Below are 27777 nucleotides of genomic sequence, written 5' to 3' on the forward strand. Positions count from 1 at the left end.
GTGTAGTGAATGTGAATATATTGGACTGAACTACCCTAGGGATCAAGATAATACAATAAGACTAGAAACAAGCAAGATGAAGTGACAGTGTAGGGTAACATTTTACAACTGCATCACAGTACAAACAAGTTCAGGTCTAGACAAAACTTTCTGGAATCACAGAATTGATTCACTAAAACTAGATTTATTTCCATATAATAAATTAACTTATGATGAAATTAGATTAGTCTTACAAGGAAGGAAGTGCATGTGTTCTGACAAAACTTTTGGTTGTCTTGGACAATAGGGCAATGTTTAATATCGAATTCATATAGGTCAAACAGTATTTCCCGATGTGGTGTTGAATCTTTGGGATCCCTCCAGGGAAATTCAGTGCTGGACTCTGAGCCTCGACAGAGTCCATCCAGAGCAACTCGGTGTCCCTCATTTAGATATGCCAAGGATGAGATCAAATGGCTACAACACTGAGGACAAAAGACCAAAAGCAAAACTTCTTGATAATACATTGCAGTGCAGAAGGAGTCTTCAACAAAACATACAAAAAAAGACGTCTTACCTTGAATCATCTGGGTCATCCTGGTGCCTACTTAGAGACATGTTGAATTGATTTGTTACAAAGTTTATATTTCCGATTTACTGTATTTTACTTGTTTCACTGTAACTTAAGTTTCAATGAATCTGTAATGGCACTTCCATTTCCTTTTTATGATTGGAGTCGAAGGCCTTTCCAGTAACTTCCACAAGAGGATTTTCCTTCTGAAAAGCAATTCGTAACATATTAGTTTACTATAAAACACATTATTTTAGCTTAATTGTGATGAAAGCTTATAGCTTATTTGAAGCCCTCTCTACACCAATTCCTTGAACTAACCAATACTGCATCATATGAGGAAACATTGTTGCGACCAAGTGGGCTTTGAACACAGGATCCTTTGATTGAAAGGCAGACAACTTAACCATTTAAGCCTACACTCTTTTACTCTGCAAGGCTTTTTGATAATGCTATGCCATTTTTTGTAACAAAACATTAATAAAATCAGCTATCTGCACAAGGGAAAATGGATGTTTTAATTGTATCTTCGATTCAACAAAACCAACCGAATTCAACTGTATGGCAAAAAGGTAATGTTTTCGCCTAATAACGACTTGCCCTCACTTCGGAATGATTAATTACATTGTACATTATAATCTAAGTAAAGGCCAGGTCACACAGCCTTTCGCGTCTGTATCTTGGGTAAAATTTCACGATTTTTTTTGCCCGCGGTTGCCTGTGGTGGAAAATATGCAAAATTGGCTTACCCGCAGTTTACCCGTGGTATGCACGCGGAACAGTCTTCCTTATCGTGGGTGAAGCGCGGCGGTACAATAAAGCAGCCGAACCGGGCTGTAGAAATCATAACCGCTCAAGACACAGTCCCGTGAAGATCAAGCTATGATACCGAAGAAGAAGCCCACATCGAGTTCCCCGGCCAAGAAGAAGAAGCAGTGTGCGATCAAGAAGCCGAGGGCGAAGACAGCAGTTGCAGCAAGACGAGGTCATTACGGTGACGGGGATCCATGTTCACCCCTTGATGTCTGGCGCACAACAGACGATGGTCGGCAAATCGCGCTTGAACGTGATTAGGCCGGTATTGGGGCACGCTGTTTACGCGGAGAAAGGCGTTTATCCGTGCTTACTTGCGGTACACACGCTAATGCATGTGATAACAACGCGGTACAGACGCGGAACAAACGTGCTATGACCGTGCTCCACCAGCTATTACCCGCTAAAATTTCGCATCCTACCGTGTGTAACCACGTCTTAACCGCGGCCGTAGCACGTCCTAGCACGTGTACCGTCCGCGATTACCCGCAGTCTAAATTTTTGGGCAGCCCAAAACTTTTTCGCGCGGCCAACCGCGTGAGAATTTCTTACCGCGTGTAACGACAGTTAAAGTACGGCTGTATCGTGTCTTTATCGAGACCTCAAAGCGCCCAACAGCGTCTGCTTCACGGGCAGAAATTTTTGGCCGTTATTCAGCCACGATACGCCCGTGGAGGTCTGTGTGACCGCGCCTTAATATAAGTAGTACTTCACATTGATGAGTTTGTTCACTGATAAAAAGATTACCTATAACTTTGTTGTTGAGAAGGTCAACTTTGAATGATGTAAAGACTGGCACATTGTCATTACCTGAGATAAGTATTGATGCTTAATGAGTGAGGTTTAATATATGATGAAATAGATCAAATCATGACACTCTCTCAAAGCTTTTAAAATACCTACTTAAGAAAAAAAACATGTTTCCGTAAGTGCTTACCGTAACAAAAGCGAAAGTATAACACTCATTACTAACTTGTCTACACAAATTCTTAAACAGAATACTCAAAGAGTTACTGAAGTGATCTATTTTTATATAGTTTAAGGTAAAAAGTTTACTTCCTTACATCATAAATTCTCATATTAGTAATACTCATATAGATTGGCCACTCTTAAAAATATATCTGTTTGCTATTGCTGACCGACTAGCCAAAAATGTCCAGACTCAAAAAAATTTTTAACTCAAAAAAAAAAGTTTTTTTTTTATTTCCGCTAAATCAGTCAGGGCACTCGAAAACAAAAATAAAATCGGAAGGAAAATCACACATTTAATACGAAAACTAGCAAGTAAAGTGTAATATCGTAAAGATTGAACATTAATGAGGCATTCCGTGAATAAAATTAGGATGTTACTATTTAAAGTATTTACATAAATAGCGACCAACAAGGGTAGGGATTTTCCTTACGTCACACAGTTACTGCATGGTGCGTCAATTAACTTATTATAGAATATAGAACGTATCAAATTGAGGCATGGAAATTGGGTTCAACTAATGAATATTTATAAAGCTTTTATATCGTCATTAGTTTACCACATGATAGTTTTAATGTGCTTTGGTTTATGACTGCCGACACAGATTAATTACTTAGGCCCCCACCCCCCAATTAAATATTTCTGGTAGCAGCGGGGAGTCTGCCATGAAATTGACAGACAAATAAATATTTGGAAGTGTGGTCCATTCATAATGCATTACTGATATGATAGCAGACTTTGTGTCAAGTATTGCTGCACAATCTTCAAGATCATATCGCAACAATTGTCATTGAAATACCGCCGTGTTGTACTAAAATTAAATATATTTTTTCCAGGTTGTTCAGGAATATTTACGCAGAATTAGTTGTAGCACATCGGTAGGAATACTTACGCAGAATTAGTTGTACAACATTGGTAATTTGACTGCTTGAATTTATGTCTACAAAGTCATTTTATTTTTTATTTCATGTTATGATTACTAGCGAATATGTCTTTGTTGATGATGATGTCCAAATTTTCACAATTAATCTGCTACAACTTAGCCTTAATATGTTCCATGAAAATCATATATTTATATATGTTTTTAAAAGTCGACCTACTGACCCACTCCTTGTGACCCTGGGTCGGCAATAGCAAACAGATTTATTTTTAAGGGTGGCCGAATGGTAGTTCTGGTTTCCAAAACTTTATAAGCTGCTTATTAACATTTTTGTTTTTCATCTGATGCAGCATTAAAGATTTGGATTCTACCCGTCACGAAACCTTACCAGAACAACATATGTTGATTTAACCTTATTTGCATTTGCAAATACCCTTGTCTTAATTAATTATTGTGTCTTTTTAATAAAACAATTATTTTAATATTGTTATAACGTCATTAAAATTGCCTTTTTAACTGTGAAACATCAATTACGCAGTCGACCATCACATTTAGGAGCTTCACGATACCTCGTATGACATAATTCGAGGGAACCGATTAGAGTAGAAAAATTACTTTTTAGACAAAATTCCTTCACTTAAATAAATAAAGTTGTAAAATCATGGAACCTACTTCCTAGTAAACTATCGCAGTTTTATCCAAGAAATGAGTTAAAAATCAAAATTTGATAAACACCGGCAGTGGAAAAGGTTCAAACTTGGTGATATATACTGAAATAGAGAAATACCGCAGTGGACAACAAGACACCAGACATAGAGGGGAAGCCTAGTCTGTATGCATCACAACTTACGATAGTTACAAGTCAACCCGGCCTCAAGTCAGCCCCGCCCCCAAATTGGTCAACCCGGCCCCAAACAATTGTTATTTCTGGTCAACCCAGCCCCTTTTTTATTATTTTTTGGCTTTAAAATATAAACACTTATCAAGAAATAAATAAAAATTCACAACAAAACAACAACAAAAGTTTAACGAGGATATCTTTTAATATTTATTTTATATAACACGTGCATAGTTTACTGTTTTTACCACAGGTATCGCAAGCACTGCCTCCTGTCTGTCACGCACAATAAATCCACAATCAATACAGTTATCAGTCATAATGACATTAAATGATTAAACACAAAAAATATCAATTTGTCAAACACTTAGTAATATTCCAAAACTTTTTTACACAGTAAATATTCTTTGAAAATAAGTTAATAAAATACGAAACAAATATTAAATATACTGATGAACATATCCAATAAAAACATTCAAATGAACTGAAAAACAGATTGTTGTAAACTTAATTTATACAAACCTTTTAACTCGAAATTCTATGCATTTCTTCCTAATTATCGCATTAACACTTATGAAACCATCTTTAATTTACATCGAATTTAAAGGATTTGTTTTCACAGCTATACCTTTTTTTTTAATTGATTACTTTAAACTGTTTGATTATCACATCTGAAATAATGTTAAGTTACATATAATTGTTGATGTTATATAATTATTCATTATCACTATTGCGTATTAAAGTCTTAATCGGCGCAATTAAATTTACCGACACTTTTATGCCAGTTCGTGTTTTTTTTTTTACTATTGTTCTATAGTTAATAATATTCAATTAATAATTTTATTCCATCATACAACAAAATGACCTGAATAGTTTTCTTTGAAAAATACATATTTTGGGGCCGGAATGACCGATTTTGGGGCTGCACTGACCAATTTTGGGGCCGCATTGACCAAATAAAAATACTGTGGGGCGGATTGACTAATTTTGGGGCCGGGTTGACCAATTTTGAGGCCGGGTTGACTTGGGGCCGGGTTAACTTGGGGCCGGGTTGACTGTAATTCCTTACGATTAGTGTTATGATATAGTGTTATTTTGTTTAAGGCCAATATCTCCCATCAAAAAGCGAGATTCTGATCAAAAATATCTCAGAATATAGCTTTGGCAAGTCGAAAATTATCATTGATATGCCTGGTCACGAGTGTCAAATATAATTATGGATGGGTGGGTGCGACTTACACGGCGACTTTTGTTTCTTTTTACCTGATATACAATCTATGCAATGGAGGAAAGAAAAACGGGCATTCTTATCGTTCATAAAGTATCTCAATTTCTTAAAATACAGAAATAAATAACAAATTCTCGTAAATTACTGTTTTCCCAAAGTAACGGAAGTTCAGTGTATTCACAAGCGAATAATGAGAACTCTCAATCGTTGTCGTCTTTAGTTGAACAACACTAAATCTTTTAGAACTTTTACTTAATTAGTTCTGACTTGAATTTGGAACAGTCTATTATAAAATTAAGGAAGTTTATTAGCAAACATAAAAACTGAGCTACCATCAGTATACAGTCTGTTCTGGATATATAAAGCTTGAAAAAAGTCAGTTCAATTCGATTTTAGCAGCTTAAGTTTAAATGTTTTGCTGACAAGACATTATCCTCCCCCCATTAAGAATCCCTTTTCTGTTATTACAATGGCTAATGGAATGGCTAATGGAATGTAGTAATAACGTTCTTTGGCCTAATCCAAAACATCGTTTGTAAAATATTATCGGCGATTTAGATAGACAAAAGTCCTAATATTATGTAAAACAAACTGTATAACGCTTTCAAATCTCCTAATTAAACTCTCTACGAGTAATGATAATGCAGATGTGTGTCGTGAACTTGGGAGATAACCTCCACAATACAATACAATACACGATACACAATACACAATACACAATACATATACAATACAATACATATCGTATGCTGATAGGTGTCACATTTTGATTAAATATGCATTTATATTGTCTTCAAGATTGTAACAATAAAAAAATCAAACTGGCCGGTCGTCTACATTTAAAATGCTTTTAAACAAATATGGCTTCGGATATGCCTAGGATAATTCTTATAAAAGAACCCAATTCATCTACATTGTACTCTTTTATTGACAATTTGATACAAGAATGACTGAAAAATGTTAATTGTGTACATTATACAAATATGTTAATCCTGATTTGGATATGCTCCTTACGTGACAAATAATAAGTAATATCAATATCTGCTTATAAAATTAAGAATATTGAAAAAATGTTAAAATTTTTAACAGCAAGAACATTGAAGATGAATATTACTTTGTTCTGTATGGTGACAGATATAGAGACATATGGTAGAAATATCTACCGCGAAAATATTATGTTAAAATAGTGAAAAAAAGAATCCCTAAAGAAAGCCCAACACGGCAAAATTGTAAAATGTTGCAGGCTCGGTTTGATTCAGCCTGTTCATGGAGGGTAATGGAAATTGCAAGTTACCGTCCACGCTAGCACCGGCTTAAGCAGAATTAAACATTTAAACACTAAAATGGATAAATTTTGAATTTAGAAACATCCGCAGATGTGTTCATACGGCGGTTATCATGGAACCTTCAATGTGACACAGTAGTGTCATTCCATGAAAAGCGCCGTATGATCCCCAAGTAAAAGAATGCGTGTGCCCTAAACGAGAAAATAATGGGCGGAACTAAATAAAATGTAATTTTAAAAGGGTATCTGAGGTGTTAAACCTAATATATGATTTAAACTGACTGAACTTCAGAAAATATGATCGAGAACACGTAATGCAAGATAACCATACATATTCAAGTACTGTTTCGTGTACATATGTCATACAATTACTATAGCTCAATTTGTTTAGATTTGATATCTAGACTTTACTTATGATAAAATAGATAAATACAGAATCCCTAAAGAAAGCCCAACACGGCAAAATTGAAAATGTTGCAGGCTCGGTTTGATTGAACGTATTTCACTTATTTTGACCACATTATCATATACGTTTATATTGAATAAAAGTCATAATAATAATAAAAGTGAACCATTCTGAAAATTATAAAGTGTATATGTGAAGCATTGTTCTAAGTCCAATTAACTCTTAATGTATCCGGTTTTTTTTACATTTTATTCCAGTTATGCGCCGATATCAATCTGATATTGGCACAAAATAAATCATACTGGCTAATTACTCAGACATATTAAAATTATAATAAAAGCAAACGCAACATTTTGTTTTTCTACATTTTCGAAATTCAGATATTGAGAGAACTTATACATGTCAGTTTTATGCTTATACGCACATTGATCGTACTGATACCCCCAATTTCCCAACTGGAAAGACTTTTATGTTTTCCCAGCCTCCAAGCATTTCATTATCTTTTCACACCAGTAGTACAATGTACTCACATTAAATTAACTTACCACTTTCATTTTGTCTTGCACAAATTTCGCACGGCAGATAAGTCAAAGGTGATTTCAACACATATTTTAAAAAAAAATTAAGAATACTTTCAATATCTAGTTTATCCATAACAGTAGTGGTGCTTAATTGTTTAAACTAAATTGACGATTGTTCCTTTTTTAAACAAAATATCCTTTTCAACTTTGCCCAAGGTTGTTCTTTAAAAAAAGTTCGCAGCTAATTATTCGAGCTGATTTCAGCAGAGTATATATTTTATATATAATGATTATTGACAGGGTATATGGCCCTAAATAAACGGTTGTTTGCACATATAACCCGGACCACAAGGCTTTGTTATATCAAAATTCCCTTCTTAAAGAAAAAAGTAAAGTACTTCATAAATTGAAAACAGGCGTGTATATTGTTTATATAGACGACAAGATTACCATTACAAACATGCAGTAATATTTTCGTCCCTGACTTCAGGGATTCCATTTCCGAGCATGAAAAATAGTTGTAAAACTTTCATAGGTCCTTAAACCAAAGCAGACATATCAAATAAACAATTTGATTCTGTCTTACCCTGTCATGCAAGCAACTGCTTACTCCACAAAACTATCGGAAAATGCTAATTGTCAACATAACAGAGGATTGAGTAAGGAACCTCTTTAAAGGTTCAAATCTCCTCGAAGTTTCTAAAGGAACTTCACATTAAAACAGCCCCTGATCTCATACACATCTTCCAAATCTCCCTTTAATATGCTCCCGCCCCCAATGATTGGAAGCATGTCGTCATTGTCCCTGTCTATAAGAAAGACCAAAATGTAAACCCAGTAAATAACGGTGTAGGATTGGTACCTCTTTCCAGTGTCACAGTCATGCAGGAAGAACTGGGCTGGTGATCGACTCATCGTGTTTTATAAGATATACCATAATATAGTTGCAGTTATAATAATCTCCCGCCATATGTCCAAGCCCCACATAGGTTAACCAGACATATGCACCCTTAGTCAAATACAGGTTTCCTAGCTCTGACTACCATATAAATACTCTTTCTTTCCTCATACCATTAATTAGCATTTTTCCATAGCTACATTGCCATATCTTTTACCGTAGACCTTTTACATTTCGAAAATAGTCCAACTAAAAAAATCCACTATTGTAATATGTATAAATATCAACAAAATTATATTGGTATGAAGGATATGCTTAAAAGTCAGCTAAAATTAATATCACGGCTTATAAGTTTAATATACATATTAACATATGATATTGTGTGAATACCAAACGTTCGCCAAACGTTGACATTATTAAATAATTATTTCAAATGGAAATATACTGAAAAATGGGTGAGCTAAATTTTAATTAACCAGGAGCTATAGTCTGATTTTATTGACCTGTCAATTATGAATATATTATAGCACTCATTTACACATTCGATCCCACTTCGTTTTTTTCCGTTTATTTTACGAGAATTAATATGGAGTGTATCACTTACGTTTAGAAAACTTTCACTAGATTAATTTAGGTTCTTGTAACATCCGCAATAGCACAGTCGGTTAAGTGATTACCTAATGCATGAGGGGTCCGAGGTTCGATCCCCTTTTTTGACATTCTTTTAAGACTAAGTCTTTCTTTATTTTTAAGTATATTTTAATGAAAATGGTCAAGCGCTTGCAATTTGTCTACACGGATATGAACCAACTAAGAAACACTGAATGATCACATTTCATATTGTATAATTACATTTATTGATTTTCATCGGAATGAATTTTCAGTATTAATTCTTAAACATTATTATATACAAATGTATAGTATTTACAAAAAGGTGCAAAACAAATTAAAAATGGAACAACCATAACTTAAAAAACATGTTGAAAATAGTTATGAATAAAAAATACTGGCCATACTCTGTCTCGATCCTATAACACGTTGAACATTCAGATAAAATATACCAGTGGTTTACCCTATTGCACTATAACGGTCAGTGTAACTAATTCAAAATAACAAGATGAATTTAATCACATCTTACTACATGCACATCTTACGGAATTTACCGATCATTTATCGAATATTAATATATTCTGTGTATTGACCGTATAATCAGTATGGAATTGACAGGTTAATAAAATCAAACAATATCATTGTCGTGCGCGCATTATTTCACAATCCGATACGCCATGTGCATTAAAGCACGTGTTTGAAATAAACAAACACGCCCCCTTCGCCGTAAAGGCCCTGGTAGGGGTATAATTTATGCAAATTAGTTTAGAGGCTATACATTTACTGTCATTAGATAATCATTTTTCACCATTTGTAAAACTTGTGGAATCTTAATATCAGTAAACATTAACATTTATTTATTACACCTTATGATTTTGAGATGACAATAATTTTTTAAAGAATTAAGAAATATAATTTCATCGACTTTGGCTCAGAGCTTATTTTTAGTGATAGCACAGTTCAGCGCGGAGGACGTGGCGAAGCAGAACAACACAGCTGTGTTTTTATATTATCCCCCAGCTTTATTAAATACTTTTTGTCTAATGGGGGAATACGGTGTAGGATTACAGTCACTTTCACCTGTGGATTTTAACCGGTTTGTAAATAATCAGTCGTTGTTTTCACCTGAAAATTCTCCTCGTACGATGCAAGATGAAATCCTGTTGGAAAAGTCGGCTGCTAAACAGCAGCAACTTTCACCTTCATGTAACCAGATTTCGGATCAAAATGGAGAAAATGTAGTTAAAAATGGACAGTCAGATGTCTCAATATACAATAACGACGACAAAAGTGTTGAAAATGTTATAAATACGTCCTCATCGCCAATAGATGCAAATGCACAGTTGATCACATCTTTGGCAAGTGTTAGCCAGAACTTCTGGACGCCCCCTCAAGAGGATACCTTTAGTCAGGGGGCATTTCAAAGTATTAATGGGACAGTTAGTTTTTCACACTTGCCACCAAATGCTCTTGTAAATGCTGGAAATATCATGCAAGCTGCTCAGATCTCATCTCAAAGTTTGGGCCAGAGAAGAGCTATCACGGCTCAGCACAACTTTCCACAGAGGCCAATGCAGCAGGGTATGATCTTAAATAATGCCAAAAATTATCCACAGTGGAGTAACGCCCATGGCCAAGCTCACGCTACATTGTCTCCTTGGACGCAAGCACAGTTGCAGCAGCATCATCAACATCAAAGAAGATCTGTACCTAATATGAACATTCCTGCATTTGCACAATTGAAGAATATAAAAAGTTTTCCACAGAATCAGCAGACACTCTCAGTCATTGCACCGTCCAAATTTCGCAGAAGTACCTCTTTCCCGAGCCAGATACATCAAGCTACCTTTGCCAAGCCAAATGTTGATTACGTAGGAATTGATGAAGTACAGAGAGAAAATTTTATGTCATATCAGGTATATAAATGCTAATAAAGTTATATTTATGCTCTGACCAAGAGCAGTAATTAGGTTAAACCATTTGTCGGATAGAATCTGGTTTAGCGGACCCCAGAACTAAATGAGTGTAACTATGCTTTTTATTCTGTTTCTAAGTGTTATTCTGAATTTTGTTGTAGTTTTGCATATCAACATGTAAAAGAATGGAGATTTGGGGGCTGTGGGGGCAAAAGTCCTCCAAAAATCAAGTGTGTACTGCTTTTATTATTTATCTTCCGGGGTCAGCTAAACTAAATGTGTTCCGATTTGTTTGTTTGAGTTCAACTCTATAAATTACTGTTGATTATTTACTGAGTTAGTTTTCTTTGATTTCTAGGTACACAAAAGGCTTATTTTGAAAAAAAAACAACAAAAAACTAGAGACTGGTTATACATGAGTCATTTATTAATGGGGGGATACTGGGGATTTGCCATCTAGATTTCTAAACCCCCAGTAATTAGCCAATGCATAAAAATCATGCAATTTTCCCCAAAAATTGAATTTACATCAAGTTTTTCCTTCCCTTTTGCAAATATACCATGTAATTTTCCCCCAAAAGTAAAGGCAAGGCTGCTTCCCCAACCTGTGAAAAAAAACCCTGTATTATGCAAAAGACTGATCAAAGTGATCAAAATATGTTTTTTTTTATTGATATGACTTCGAATCCTAAGATAGATGATTTTTTCAGGATGAAAAATTTGGCCGTATTCTCATTTAAGAGTATATTATTTTCTACCCATTCCTTAAAAAATTTATTTAGAATATAGATTCCCCTCTTGGCTGTTGGTTTTGAACCTAGGGCCTAAGACCTCACCAAATTGGAGGTATTTGTACTTCAAAAGTTTGAATATAAGTCAATTCATTCAATTACGATATTTTTGGGGATGATTAGTTTGATGACTACTACATGACTTACTGAAAATTTGTTTTCCATATCTATTTCAAATAGTTAAGGTTAGTAATTTACATGTTATATATACAGAGCAAACAACAATTGAACATGAATGTAAAAAGAATATACTGATACTTTATAATAATATTGCATATATATAAACTTCTAATGAAATTCTTCTTTTAAGGCTAATACTTTTTCTTTATTTTTTTATTATAACTTTTTTCACATAGTTGTCCAAAAACATCTCCCAGAGTTCCTGTAGGTAACATTTTGAATATTTTTACAAGTTTTGTTTGTTTTATTATTGATTAACTCCTTTGGTATTTAATACAATGGGATTTTTTCAGATATTACATACACAATGTGAAAGAAGCTTAAGCTGTTAACATCTCTCTTGGAAATTAGGATTTGAAATTGTACTCCCTATTGAACACCTGATGCTTTGAGAAAAGGGATTGGAAATCAATGAAATTAAGGCATAATGTAATGATCTCACAGCAGCTGTTGTAGCTAACACTTTCATAAATCTTATTTCTTCTCTTTTTTTTCACCATGTTGTAGCACAAAGCATTATTAATTGTCATTTTATTTGTAGAAATAAACAGTATGGAATGAAAGATAGTTTTTCAGGCATTTTTTTGAAGTTTTAACAGTTCTTTAAAAATCTTGTGTACTGGCTTGTTAATAAAAGAGAGAAGATTCCTGTAGGTATAAAAATGATTGATCATTCACTTTCAAATGACTGTATCTTTGCATCTTTGGTATTCATTCTAAGCTTTTATAAATTGCAGTCTAAGTACTGACTTAATTACGTATTATAAGTACACAAAGAAATAGCTGCATATGTTAACCTCTAATTAAGGATTCATAGTTTTATTACTGAAAGAAATTTTCACCATATGCTCTCTAAGTCCAGTAATAGATGTAGCATGTGTATTGCACTACTTTAATTATGTATGTAAATACAGATTATGCAATTTTACATTAATTTTTTTTGGATTATAATACCAGGGTTTTTTCACCTTATATAACAGAGGTCTTCAAAAGGCTTCTTTTCAATAGAATTTTCTGTAAAACATGTATTTTCCCAAAAATCCAATTCCAAACTGGTCAACTTTTACTTTCTCAAGTCAGTAAGTTTGCCTCTTCCAAATCAAGAGTCTGAGTAACTCTGAGAAAAATGTTAACTTTATGTAGTAGCAGCATAACACAAAATGAAAGTATATGTGTTTAATAATTCAGATTAATTTAGAAACTTGTATAAGTACTTCAAAATCATGATTCAGATTTCATGGAAAATAATCTGAGATTGAATTCTGGAGATAAGACACATTTCTTTGCACTGGAATGATGCAAGCACTGCAAACCACAAAGGTGCTTTTATCATGATTTTATTTACAAGTTGTTTAAAAAAAAAAGAAAAAAAAGGCAGAGTGAAGTTTCAGATTTTTGTTCTGGCTTAATTAAAAGCAAAAAAAAGTCAAACAGTTAGCATTGACAGTAGCTTTAAGTGATGTTCAGTGTTTTCATTCTGAGATTAAGGGCATGAACTTGTAGTATCTGTGGTATGAAGAGAATTCCAATATTGTGCCAAATTGCAAGTGCATGATCCAGACTTTCTAGATGATTACCATCTGTTGTTTGTGAAATATCAATAAGCCTTGGGGGGTTCTGGGTAATTTTGTAATTTTGTATTACAATTGTTTGCCACCAGTGTAGACCCAAATATTCTGAGTTAGGGGTAATTATTTTAATCATCAGTCACATGCATTAACTCCGACTGGTATAATTTCTTTTCTCACTGTCAAAAGTTATAAAAATGGATGGAAAAATTAGTATGAAAGTTACTGCCAATAATTTTATGTACTTGCTTCAGTCATTGTATATCATCTTGTGGCTGAGTGGTGTGGGTCTGTGGCATAGCCCACATCAACAACTAGTGTCCGAAATGACAGGCTAATTTGCTCTATGCGTAACATTAAATACATTGGCGCCAAGCAATGTTTTACATCTAAAAAATTATTTTAGAAAAACCTTACAAACTGTATGAAATTTCCATTCCGAACTTGCATATTATTTCAGGATAGAGGGAGCTCGAATGACACGATGAAGTTCACAAATTTTGAGAACCAGCTCCTTGACATAATGAGAACAACAAACATGGCTGATCAGGCCAACCAGATCAAAGGTAAATAAAATTAATTGTAGACTGGTACATGATTGACATTGCATTATGGCTAAAGGATGCCTTACCCAGATTTTATTTCTGATCCAGTCCAACTTGCAGGAATAAAGACTTATATGTATATAGAGAAGATCTTTTTCTCCAAAGCCAGGTCAGCATTTAATTTCGTCTTCTGATCAGTTTAGGATATAAATTAAAAATAAGCAGTTTTGATAAATCACCTGTACAGATATATATTAATAATAATGAATTATACAGTATTGGATAATTTTCCTTTTTATAGGCCAGGTCAGGCTGGACTAGGCTTATAGTTTATATAATTATGTAAATAAAGTATGTTATAATAAAGTATTTTCATGCAATACATTGTTTGTATTTTAATAAATTTATTTATATTTGTAATTTTGTAAAAAAAATATTAAAAAATGCTACAGCTATTAAGCCCTACCTTAAGTTAAAAACGGAAGTTGTTTTTACAGTTATAAATTGACTCCAGTAAAGACCATGACATTGTTCATATTTCATGTGTAAATGTTTTTGTTTAATAATAAATATTGCAATTTACCAAATATCTAAATCTAAAATTTTAAAGTAATGTTTAAAAATAATGAAGGCATAAAATTCTTTCTCTTTTCTTCAACCCCTAAATTTCCCATTTGATTTCCCTATCTCAGAAGATCAAAATATTTCTTTCTGATGACTTTGCTAAAAAAAGGTTATTTAAGAATGAGATGATTGTCATACTGGATCAATTTGGTAACAAGAAGTGTTTCTTGTCATTATATTTGACACTTCTTGTCACCTTTTTGGCATTTATTTACTTATGCTGCTAAACTGGACGAGGGATAGTAAAGATGCTACATAAAGTTTATTATCTCCTAATTTCATACATCTAACTGGCTTAACACATGTCCTTGTGAAATGTGTATTCGTACATGCAAACTTAACAGTTAACATGCATGTTAGATAGTGTTTTTCATTATTCAACAAAATTGCCTGGGGAATACATTAGATATGATCTCCCTGAATAACTTTCAAAGATTCACTATAGTCATTAAAATTTGAATTGTATTTCAACTATTTTCTCTTGTAATTGATTTTTTTTTTCAAAATCCTGCAAATTTTGTTTCAGATAAAAACTAAAAATTTTATCCATTTAAAAAAAAACAAACCTAATTTTGATTTTCATAATTATAATGACTCAGTGATTCGTTCCTTTCTTACATTTTAATAGTCAAAAAAATATTTTAAAGAACAAAATAAAATCGGTACCATCTTGTTTTTTTCCTCGTGATGTCATGATATTACCAATTTAACCAGACCAAGTTTATTTCTTTTGTAGAAATTCAGACAATATTAGCTTGAAATAATTGTAAAAACCTGTTAGCATTCTTTATACAAATAACAAAGTTCATGTTATTTAAGTATCTTGAAACAACTAGACACCTTATTCTGTCAGATTTGATATTGATAGTAATTTACAGAAAATAATGTAATAATTTATCATTAATATGAAAAGTATCCAACTAGTTTATGGAAGATTTGTCATAAAATGTTTATGCCTGACATAATGCACACCTGAAGGCTTCATCCTTCACTTACTATTATAACTTTAATACTTAAGATTGAGCCCAAACAAAACATTGGTCTTACATTGATGCAATTTCAGTCCTATCAATTTTATTATTTCATCGACTAGAATTCTATCTGGTCATTTTGTAAAATGCTATGTAAATGAGAGAATTTATATGAAACAGAAAATTAGACTTTGAAGAAAAGAATATTTTTTTCTCCCTAAAACGTTTGAAGTTGTCATCTGTTTGTCTGATATTTTCAAGTTATTATACATTGACATGCAAGTTTTCAATTAGAAAAAAAATCCTCACCTTGTTTCTCTTTGCAGCCTTGAATTTCAAACAGAAATTAGGTAAATTCATGTTACTTTTTTATTTGACTGCAGACATACAATGTTTCTATGAAATTGAACAATATTCGATATTAACAAATACAAAAAGATATTTGATAATTGTTTTATGGTCTTCTTACAGGGATGTATGTCATAGAACATAACTGTTTAGTAATTATGTCTCCCCCACCTCGGGGGGAGACATATTGTTTTTGCCCTGTCCGTCCGTCAGTCCGTCGTCCATTCTTCGTTTCCGGACGATAACTAGAGTTCCTTTTGACCTACAGCTCTCAAACTTCATAGGATGAATGGTCTTATTGAGCAGATGATCCCTATTGTTTTTGGGGTCAGTAGTTCAAAGGTCAAGGTCACAGTGACCGTTGGTCAATTTCTCGTTTCCGGATGATAACTAGAGTTCCTTTTGACCTACAGCCCTCAAACTTCATAGGATGATTGGTCTTATAGAGCTGATGATCCCTATTGTTTTTGGGGTCAGTAGGTCAAAGGTCAAGGTCACACTGACCGTTGGTCAATTTCTCGTTTCCGGATGATAACTAGAGTTCCTTTAGAATTACAGACCTCAAACTTCATAGGATGATTGGTCTTATTGAGCAGATGATCCCTATTGTTTTTGGGGTCAGTAGTTCAAAGGTCAAGGTCACAGTGACCGTTGGTCAATTTCTCGTTTCCGGATGATAACTAGAGTTCCTTTTGACCTACAGCCCTCAAACTTCATAGGATGGTTGGTCTTATAGAGCAGATGATCCCTATTGTTTTTGGGGTCAGTAGGTCAAAGGTCAAGGTCACAGTGACCGTTGGTCAATTTCTCATTTCCGGATGATAACTAGAGTTCCTTTTGACCTACTACCCTCAAACTTCATAGGATGATTGGTCTTATTAATCAAATGATCCCTATTGTTTTAATGGTCAGTAGGTCAAAGGTCAAGGTCACAGCGACCGTTGGTTAATTTCTCCTTTCCGGATGATAACTAGAGTTCCTTTAGACCTACAACCCTCAAACTTCATAGGATGATTGGTCTTATTGAGCAGATTATCCCTCTTGTTTATGGGGTCAGTAGGTCAAAGGTTAAGGTCACAGTGACCATTGGTCATTTTCTCATTTCCGGATGATAACTAGAGTTCTTAACCTTAACAATAGAAACCATCCATAGACAGCCTTCATTGAAGTGACTACCGGGTATTTACATTATCTTATCTCCATTTCCATTCCTGTTTCCATTCACAGTTATTCTCAGCAGTGGGGGAGACATGCGCTTTTTTACAAAAGCATCCTCTAGTTGGATTATATGTCTAAATGGTTCTAAGTGCCAGTACTAAACTTAATAAGCTCTGATATGGATTTCAGAGTAATATCTGCCAATCCATTTAAGTACAATCTACAAAAATCTGTATTCTTATTACTGAAAAAAAAAGATGCTGCACTTTTTTACAGTAACATTTTTTTTCTAAGAATATTATTTGGAGAATTTCTGATCACTTTGACAATAAATTGTGACTTTTCTCTGTCTTTATCCCAAACACATGCACTTTCTTGACATGATACTGTTTAAGTCCATAATTGATTTTAGTTATGGTTTATATTACTATTAAAATGTTAGTCAGTTTGTTTAAATTCATATGTTCATATATTTTGCGAGTTGTGTTTAAATTTTGTTTCTGTTGTTAGAATAATTAAATTCATTGAGTCTGATAATTTTGTTATGAATAAAACTTATTATAAATGCCTACCTATGTTTAATAGTTAATTTTGCTGATTTCATAAATATACAATTATGTGATAAGTTGTATATGTATATTAATTTAGAATGACATTTTAGAATACCTTACTTGTTAAGGTGTTATAGATCTGATATTAGATATCGGAAGATATTAAATGATGTTGTTAATTTGCTAAGTTTACTTTTAAGATCATTGAATGTTTCTGTTCCTCATCCTTTCTTTTGCTGATTATGTTCTCTCTTTTCCAATCAATAACCACCTAGTGGCATACCTGTAAAGTTTTGAGCATAAGCAATTAAGCTGAAATGAGTATTTAGATATTCTAAGATTAGTGTTCCAAGTATGTTATGCAAAAAGCACATACCACAGGTTCAACATGACATAATTAAATGCCTGGAGCTTTTATCCTTCTATACAGGTTTAAGGGAGGTCCCCCCTAAAAATCATTAAAATCATGTAATTTTACCCTAAAATTTGCATTAAGTTTTTTCTTTTTCTTTTGTTATTTTCCCTCAAATTAGTAAAGTCCCCTCCTTTCTACCTGTGGTGCCAAATAAAATTAATAATCACCAATCCAGATAATGCATGCACTTGTCTGCATTTGTTCAATTTTTAACAAATAGTAACTATGTAATTTATCACTTTTCAGCAAAACCAATACTTATTTTGAGTCCTCTTTTAACATGACAGATTTCTGATTTGTTTATCATAGCAGACTGATAAAGAGATCTACCGAAAATTGAATCTTGTATATAGACATTGCATATTAAATCAACAAGAATTTGTTTATGCATGGTAAGTTACAAAACTTGACTGTAAGCCATTATTTTTGCTTCTCTTCATTATTCAAGATGAAATGGTTACTGTAGTAATAAAATATTAATTTTATTATGTATGGCTCCTTTAAACTGTGAAAAAATAAAGTAATTATCATTTTCAAATTTTAGGGAAGGTCCCACAGTTCATGTTTAATGATGACCCCAATGGAGCATTAGTGGAAGACACCTCCTTAGACCAGACAGTTCCAAGTCTAGGGTCCCCAGTGAACACATCTCCAATAGGGGAGCGAGTAGAAAGATTCTCCAGAAAAGTTTTTGTGGGAGGACTTCCCCCTGATATAGATGAAGGTACGCCTTTTTCATTTTATTCTTATTTTCTGAAAAATTTATAATGTCTATTACTTGAATCAATCAGAGTCTAGTGTAGTGTAGTCTAGTGTTTTACAGTAGCCAGTAAAAAATTTGTGTGCAGACAATGGTAAAGCATTCCTAATTGATCTTGAAGTGTTGCATTTATTATGGTTTGATAATAGTAGCTGTCTGCATTCTGCAGTAGTCAGTGATTTGATCGGCAGCTTTTGCTTACGAAAATTGTAAAGGACTGTTTCTATTTAGTACCACTAAAAACTTGCTGGGAGATCAGTGGTACCACACTTTGCTGTTTCATAATTCTATACATAATAGATTATATATATAAGTTTCATAATTTTATACATGCTACCCAAGGTTCCCCATTTTCTCATGTCACCACATGTTATTGACTGTATGACTGTTGAAAAGCGGAAATACAAAAGATCGCGGAAATAACAGTTTCCCATATTTATAGAGCATGTGCACTGAAATTATCAAATGGCATTAGAGGAACATTAATCATTACTAGCTTGCTTTTTCCATAACAACGGTTGCCTGACATTTCAATGAAATTAAGGTTTTTCCTATGAAATTAGGGTTTTTCTATGATTCTTAAATGACTTCTCTTTTATTACCAGGCATGATATGCCATAATCACACGTAAAAAGAGTTTGTTAGCTCTCTCACTGCATTATGGCTACTGTAAAACTTGCACATTCCGAGGAAAAAGTGGGAGAAATTTCAAAATATTCACTCTTGGGAAGGCATCTTGTGAAAGCTAATATTTTTTTGTTCCTTGCACAAGGCTCGATATTATGTCTGCTCTACTATAATGGAGACGAAGTGGAACATTTCAGGGTTTTTTTGTACGTCTGAATTCCTTAGCTTTGGAAAATTGATATTTCTGCTTTTGACATTTAAGCAAGCTCATTTTAATGGAAATGCTGTCTAATGGAAATAATCAGACACATATTAATGTTAAACCATAATGGTCAAGGTTTTATACATACAAGTACATAGTACTTTTAAAATCAAGAAACAGTGAAATTAAAAAAATGAATTGCTGTCTAGGGTATTTTGACAAATCTCTTAAAGGCATGGAAAATAAACTACCATTTTAGTCTAGGGGATCTTGTGTCCAGGAAAAAGAACATTATATTTATCATCAAATAATTGGGATGTATAATGCCATTCATCTACCACCAGTTTAAAAATTTTTTTTTTAGAGGTTGGAAGTTTCTTTAAGAAAAATTAGTTCAGTACTGGTAAAGAATTAGGAACACTGATAGGTGAGCTGCTGTTCCAACTATTTGTCCTTTCAAGTGTCAAGATATTGTGTTTCATTGTTTATAAATGGGCAATATCTCCCTTCTTGACCAAAGTCAAGACTGAATTTGTCAGTGCATCATTTTGACAAGTTAGCACCAGTAGGTGTATGTGTGAAATACTTTAAAGCTATAGAGCAAAGCCAAGATTAAAACAACAAGTAGGTGACCAGTTCAGAAATTAAGGTTTTAGGTACATGTAATTGCAACAGAAATTTACTTGGTAAAATCTACTACATGTTTAAAACTTTAACCATATTAGGATACAAATTATATTCTGATGAACTTAATAAGAAGGAAATTAATTGAGCTTTTAGGAATGTAAGCATAATTTCCAGCTTTGGTATTGTATATATAAAAGGTGCAATAGTGTTTATTGAAGTATGAACAGTTTTTCAACAGTGATTTGAGCTTCACTAATGGAGTGTGCTTATTGGCACTCTATTGGAAATACGTATTTGCTTTCCAAGAAAAAAAATATTTTTAGAAATGTTTATTTTCTTGAAGTGTAAGATATTATTGCTTGACCTGTATTTTCATTGGTTTATGTTTTAAAGTAAAATTTCTTTCTCTAACATTATTAATTTTGTTAGTTCAAAATTAAAGTGACTTTAAAGACTTTTAAATTATGTCGTATTTTGGCCTGAATTTGTGAAATGAACTTTTCAAGCTTTCGTTTTTGGAACTGTCAATTTTGCAGTTATCAAGATGAAAATTAAAAGTTTGGTAGTCAGCAATACAGAACCTGGTCAAACTGCATAATTGTGCAGGCTGGCTTGGCAATATACTGATGGCAAAGACTAATCACACTTGGTTTCACCAGGAATATGCCCGACTTGGCTTTACACATGATATGTTATTTTTACTAAGGATCAAACTTGCAGACTCTGTACTGTAGAACATGCACTTGCTCCTTTCTCATGAGGTTTTAAGTCAGTCTTATATTAGATAGGATATGAAATAAGAATGTCTAAAAAAATGATTTTAATCAATTGAATATTGAACAAAATAAATCTATTGGAAACTTTTGCAGGTTAAAAATGTCTTTTTTGAAGGAATTTCAGGCAAAATGTATATTTAGATGAAAATCCAGTTTCATTTATGAGCAGGAATGTTAGGCATGTTGCTGTATCAAGGACATAGAGCTAAATTACGCAAAGAATTCAAGTCTATTGCATGCTTTATGTTCTGTTTAGTCTTTATATATACAATTTCCAAGAAATATTTATTGATCATCAATCCACAGACTTTCCTTGCCTTGCTACAGGTAAAGGTCTCAATCAAAACTAATTATGTGGCAAAATTTAACTAATTTCTGTCATACTTGTTGAGATGTTTTAATGACATCTTATATCAAACCATGGTTATTATATAAAATGTATTGTAAGGGATCAATTAATGTGATCAGTGATGATGCAAATACCATTATGTCTGCTTTCTGACCTTACATGTAGTTAAAGATATTGTGTATATTAACTCTTGAACTATTAACTACAGGACTGTACTTTACAAGCACCAATATGAATTGTATTTGATGTAAATGACTTGAGTTAAGCCAAAGTTTTTTGGTAAATAATTTATGTAAAGTTTACAGAGTCCTATCACACCTATACACCTCGTCAATAACCATTAATTAAGAGACTTCTGGTATAAACAAGCCTACCAACCAAAGGTAACATGACCAATTCAGGTCTTTGCATGGGAAATAAATATAGTGATGATTAGTTAATGCCATCATGTCAAGGTTAGTTCTTAGAAGTCTTTTCAGAAAGAACAACATAGGACTGGGGAAAAGCTTGGAAATATTTGATTTATTTAACACTCTGCAGCATGCCAAAAATCTTTAATATCATTTAATAGTTATTTGATAAAAAATAAAAAAAGATTTATTATAGAGAAATAAAGAAGCAATGTGTGTATTGTTAATGGATTTTGGATGGAAATTTAATAGACAGTGATATTGAATAACTTATTAATTGTGTTTATGATTCTATTTTCAGAGGAGATTACGATAGCATTCCGGAGGTTTGGTCCAGTAGTCGTTGATTGGCCACATAAAGCCGAGAGTAAATCTTACTTCCCTCCAAAAGGTAATGTCCCTGACAATTATTGAAAAACTTGATCACATAATGGTGATGGCAACAATTCCCGTTAGACATTGCGGATGTCAGGACCACATTAAGCCATAGTTTACAATGTAATTAGTCCAATGTTGGTCTCAAAATGTCTGTAAGAACTGATCTTTATTTGTCTGTCAGTCGTTCATGTCCGCTTTTTGTCTGATAGATAAGTTTGATGAACATTGGATTTGGTTTGTAAGTAAGGGGTTGGTACTATTTATGTAATATATAATTTTTTAGAATTCAAAAAGTAATTTCTGAATGTTAAAAGTTGTTAATGGTATAGACTGGAATACCATAGCACCTGACATTTGAAGTCTTATATCTCATAAACAAGAGATTGTATTCTATTAAGAGAGAGGGCGGTGAAAGGGGTGGGATGGGGTGGCAAATTGTTGAGAATATGCCCAGGGCCTTCATTAGTGGAAGTTTGAGAGTCATTTACTCCTGATTTTGGCTTGTGATTTCCGTAATATAATGCTTTTCTTGTTTACCTATATAATTAGACTTCCAATGTCAGTCTCTGACTTCAAAATATTAGAACTTAATGGAAGCGCTGATGCCAAAGTAACTGTTTCATTGTGACTGACCAGTTAAATATGAGCTTACTAGATATTTAACCTTTGCCATTGCCAGGGCAATGCAGTGGGTTTTGAAAATCAAAGGTTCAACAAAGAGTTGGGAGGCTGGGTTTCAATAAACTGGTGTAATATAATTTTGTATTTTGAAAGACCCCTCCAGTCACTATTTTAGGCTGTAGCCGATTTGAACTTTAATCTTTGAGATGCAAGTGATTTAAAGTAACATGTAATTACCAATCAAAATTATTGTAACCTTAGTATTTTAATCTTGATTTTCTGTTGTTTTTTTGTTTTTGCTGATTGGTCTATGGTGACTAGCCCCATTGACATAAATATATAATGAAGTCTTTTTACTATACTGTACTATCAATTACTATGCACTCACTGCTGTTAGGAAATATATGACATTTTTAAGGCCATTAGGTACATGTGAGTTTGAACACCTGTTGGTAGTTGATGACATTTCCATTGTTGGCAGGAGTGCTTTGTTTTGACACTATGACACTGTGATGTATTTGATCAAATTTTAATGCAATGAAATAAACATAATATTTTTTTTAGAAACAAGATTTTGTGTATTGGAAAATTCTGAAAATTCATCCTAGAATAAAAAAAGAAAACATGCTTATGAAAAAAATATTGCAATGAAATATTCTTTGTACATGGAGAAGACATTAAAAAATATTCTGACAAGTCAATTTCATCAAAGTAAAGGCATCCAGTCTTCAAGTTGAGGGGAAATCATTGACTGATTGAGAGGTTTCTTTAGTTTTTATGGAAGCAAGCTAAAAAAAATAATTTTATATTAATTCACAATGAAATGGGTGTTTTTTTTAAAAGTTTCAATTTTGTAAAATACATGGAAATGGATTGAATATATCATTTGCCTTTATTAAATTATTTACTGGTCTTAAAATGGGTATCATTTTCACGAATATGGTATCATTTTCACGAATATAATCAGGTACAAAAAATGAATAGGTGTCATTATGCTCTCTGATTTTCTTGATAAAATCACTGCAAAGTTTTGATCTTAACTCCATACCATGCTAAATATCTTAAATTGACTTTCAATCTGGACAAAACCATTATTTATTTTTTAGGGAAAATTTTGAAATATGTACTGACAGTGACTTTTGAATTTTGTACAGTGCAGACCATGATCAGATGGCAGTTGATCTTGGTCTGCACTGATGACAATGGGTATATATTCTGGTGTAGACCACAGACTAAAGGTTAAGAAAAAGACCAAAAATTACCATGTACAAGTGCAGTGGGTACTGGGGTAGTAAACTCATTTATCATTTTCTCTTTACAAGCAAAAATTAATGTCTGGGTTTGATACAAGCAAGTTCTCTGATTGAAAAGAATATTAATGACAGTAATGTACGGATAATTAAGTTTTTAGGATTGAATCTGTTAGTTCTATTGTACAGAATGTTTGTGTAAACATCAATATGATACAAATTTAATTGAAACTGATCATGATTCGTGGTAATCCCAGTGTTAGGATAGAAAAAAAAAAGATTTATCTTTCACAGTCACTGTCGCTAGGCAAGCTGAATAGTTTCAGAGAAATCAATAGTATTCTATTTCTCAGGAGGATTGGGCGAAAATGCAAATATTTAAGTGATAACGCAATTTCTATATCCTGATATCAAATCAGGAAAAAAAGGTATATTGTCATTCAATATTGATAATTGTTGATTGGTAAAGGTTATAAAATTTGCCAGTTATTTAATTTGGACTTATAACTGTACAGTACTGGGGGGTTTGAATCCCACCAGGGACTTTATATTCTTTTATACATGTGAGGGGAAAAAAAGAAAATAGTAGGCTTTTATTAGTTAAAGTTTATTTTATCATATATGTATAATTTTTTCATAACAGTTTAAGAGCAATATATGAGATATCACTCATACCAGTTAAGAACGAGTTTTTAAAACTGCTTGAACATAATATCAATTAATATAATTAACAGAACTATAGTTTCTGTTATAATTATATTCAAAATAACCCCTTTAGGCCCCTGGGAAAAGTAAGTTTAGTGCGGTGGAGGGGGATAGAAATTTTTTAATTTCAACCTACTTGTAACCTATTCTAAAATTGTTTGACCTGAAGAAAATTCTTGGGTCATACTGATTATTTTGTTTCAAACATTGTTGATATGGCACTAAATTTATTTTGAGTAAATACAAATGTGTTTAAAATTTTGATAACTCTAATTCACTTTTACAAGCAATATAGGCGTTTTTGTTCTCTTCATTTATTGAGAAAAAATCTTAATAAGTTTCAAATCTAGTTAGGTTAAACATATTTATATTAGCTTGATTATGATGAAAGTTTGATGATTTGAACCAATCTTAAGCCAGCTAATGAGCTTGTACTGGTGTCATATAAAGAAACATGATTGTGGCCACATTAGGGCTTGAACTAATGTTCCCTGAATTGAGAGGCAGACACCTTAATCACATGTCCAATGCTCCCCTTTATGTTCTAATATTAATGTTTTATGTATAGAAAAATATTGGCTAGTACATGAATTGGGTTTAACTTTAACTGAAAAAAAAATATTGTGGATATTTAGGAAGAAAGATCTATATGATTTTCCATTCTGAAAAAAAAATGGGTAAAGTAAGGTAGGAAAAAAAGAAGATAATTTTGCTCTTGGCTCAGCTTTTTGGCAATTATGTTTAATATGATAGAAATGACAAAGAGAAAATTAGTTAGTTATTTAGACCACAAGATGTGCCAAGTTCTAATGACCATTGGGGGTGAAGATTTAGTGTTTAAGATAAAAAAAATTCATATTTTAGAAGTTGAAGTGAAAAAGTGATTGATTTAAAGCAGCCAATTCAAGCTTTTAAACATGATTAATTTAAATATGAACTGTGAAAGTAGTTTTAGTCCTGAATTGTCTGATTTACCACCTTTGTACATTTTCATCCAAGAGAGCATTTTGAGAAAATTTAAGTTGCTTGTGACATGGTCAAAATATAAGCCTGATTTTCACTATATCAGATAGGGAGAAATGTTTAAGGGACTAGATAAGATGGACTATCACTTTCATTAGTTGCTAAGCAGCACAACAATTTCTTAGAGAATTATATATATTTATATAATCTATTATATATGCAACACCTAAGGGAAAATGTACTAAGAATGATACACCAACTGAAAGCAACAAAAGTGTGAGCTGAATACAGAATTAAGACACTAGACTCTATGCACACAAGTTTTTTTTCTATAGATTGTGGAGGTTGTTTGGAGGTTGATTTGTTCTGTCTTTTTGTCTGCTTGTACTTTCTCTTATAGCATAAAACCTAAACATTATTATTCTGTATGTTAGATAGAGCCTTCATATATTGACAAAAGATACCTGTAGTGTTGTCATATTTATGAACAACCATGACCTAAATAAATCTTGACCTTTGTGAAATTTGCACTATAGTTTTAGTTTTGTAATGATTTATGGATATGGAAAGGGTGCAATGTTTTTCTAGGGTGCAATATTTTCTTGGTAACACATTTTGTTTTACATAAGAAAATTTAAAATGAGTTCATTTTTTTTATAACCTTTATAAATCTTTTTTTTCTTCATGATGTTCAATTCTCGGGAAAAACAACAGGCTGAATTATTTATTTTTTTCTCTGAGTTGAATAAATACCAACATAGTGATAAAGATTGTCAGCGTATAATATTTGGAGACAAAATATTTCTTCCTAGACCAGAAACCATCGTTAAATCCCAACTGTTATGATCTCGATTATTGATGAAATGGTTTTTTGCTGTAAATCTTTCACAGACCGACATTGTCATATAGTAGGAAATGTAAAACCAAGTGATATCTTTGTCCTTCAATTCATTTTCTTTCTTCTTTTTATTGGGAAGGCTTATTGATTGATCGAAGCCATTTTCCTCCCAATCTAATGTCTGTAGATGATTTCCTGTTGCAGAAAATTTGCTTGATTATTATGAAATTGGGAAATGTTGGGGGCTTCTGTTTTGTTTCTACAAATGTATAATTGAATTGAGATCATACATCATGGTAAACTAGTGGATGATATTGGATCTGTGTTTGGTGTAAGTGTTTGATGTTGAATTATATAGACTTTTTCTTGTCTATGATGTTATTTTTGGTTTTCCCCCTTGGCTAAAGTTTTATCACGAAATTTAATGTATCACCCTTTCTGTTTGGTCCGTCTTTCTTTCTAAGAATTGATTGGAAAATGTTAAGTATATGGCTAAGAAATGACAGAGAAATGTTAAGTATATGGCTAAGAAATGATAGAGAAATGTTAAGTATATGGCTAAGAAATGATAGGGAAATGTTAGGTATATGGCTAAAATGTGAAAGGTCAATGTTAGGTTTATGGATCTTAGCTTTCAGCAGGCCTGGCCCCGTGTTCACTAAGAAAAGATCAGGATCAGGATTAAGTGATCCTGATTTTATTTTCATTGTTTTATGTTACTAAAATTAATCGTGTTTGCTAGAATATAATGATAAATATTCAAAAAAGCTGATTTTCAAAGAAACCAAACTATTTTGGGATAAAATTAACAAATAACAAAAAAAAAATACAAAAATATTTGGATCAAAATAAGGATCAATTTTAGGATCAGGATCAATATTTGGATCAACTGTAAAATGCCCATATCTTGCAAAAATTAATATATAATTAGGTTGTTAAGATCATTTATCCTTTTCTACTGAAGTTGACAGATGAAGATGACACTGGTACAAATCCACAAAAGTGCCTAGATTACAGCTGTGTACCATTTTTACTTTGAAAAAAAAAGGCACTTCAAGGAAACAATTTGCTCAGCTAAAAAATCACAAGTTTGTGTTGGAAAAGTCTATTTGACTTGAAGAATTTGAAGCAATTGTTCATTTATATGATTTTGAAAGGTTTTACCATTTGTTTTATAGGGTCATCATAATTTCACATAAGTTGGGA

The 27777-nt window shown here is 32.7% G+C and overlaps 2 protein-coding genes across 4 annotated transcripts in view; one reads left to right on the forward strand and one right to left on the reverse strand.

The window, feature by feature from the left end:
• The window catches only part of LOC132756227 (E3 ubiquitin-protein ligase MARCHF5-like), a 32340-nt gene extending 26891 nt beyond the window's left edge, over window positions 1-5449 (reverse strand). Inside the window, exons 1-2 of one of the 2 annotated variants that reach the window (XM_060747238.1) lie at window positions 5315-5449; window positions 557-756 (exon numbers count right to left, since the gene is read on the reverse strand). In XM_060747238.1, coding sequence (XP_060603221.1) covers window positions 557-597 — 41 coding nt within the window. In that variant the 5' untranslated portion in view covers window positions 598-756; window positions 5315-5449. The remainder of the gene's footprint in view (window positions 1-556; window positions 757-5314) is intronic. The other variant, XM_060747248.1, reaches the window with a different exon arrangement.
• A 4508-nt stretch (window positions 5450-9957) lies between these two features.
• LOC132756240 (cytoplasmic polyadenylation element-binding protein 2-like) overlaps window positions 9958-27777 on the forward strand; it is a 40243-nt gene continuing 22423 nt past the window's right edge. Inside the window, exons 1-5 of one of the 2 annotated variants that reach the window (XM_060747260.1) lie at window positions 9958-10914; window positions 13914-14019; window positions 15920-15943; window positions 18610-18789; window positions 22118-22207. In XM_060747260.1, coding sequence (XP_060603243.1) covers window positions 10042-10914; window positions 13914-14019; window positions 15920-15943; window positions 18610-18789; window positions 22118-22207 — 1273 coding nt within the window. In that variant the 5' untranslated portion in view covers window positions 9958-10041. The remainder of the gene's footprint in view (window positions 10915-13913; window positions 14020-15919; window positions 15944-18609; window positions 18790-22117; window positions 22208-27777) is intronic. The other variant, XM_060747265.1, reaches the window with a different exon arrangement.

Source organism: Ruditapes philippinarum, unplaced genomic scaffold (assembly GCF_026571515.1).
Source record: "Ruditapes philippinarum isolate M1 unplaced genomic scaffold, ASM2657151v2 ctg151_1_1_1_1, whole genome shotgun sequence".
NCBI lineage: Eukaryota > Metazoa > Mollusca > Bivalvia > Venerida > Veneridae > Ruditapes > Ruditapes philippinarum.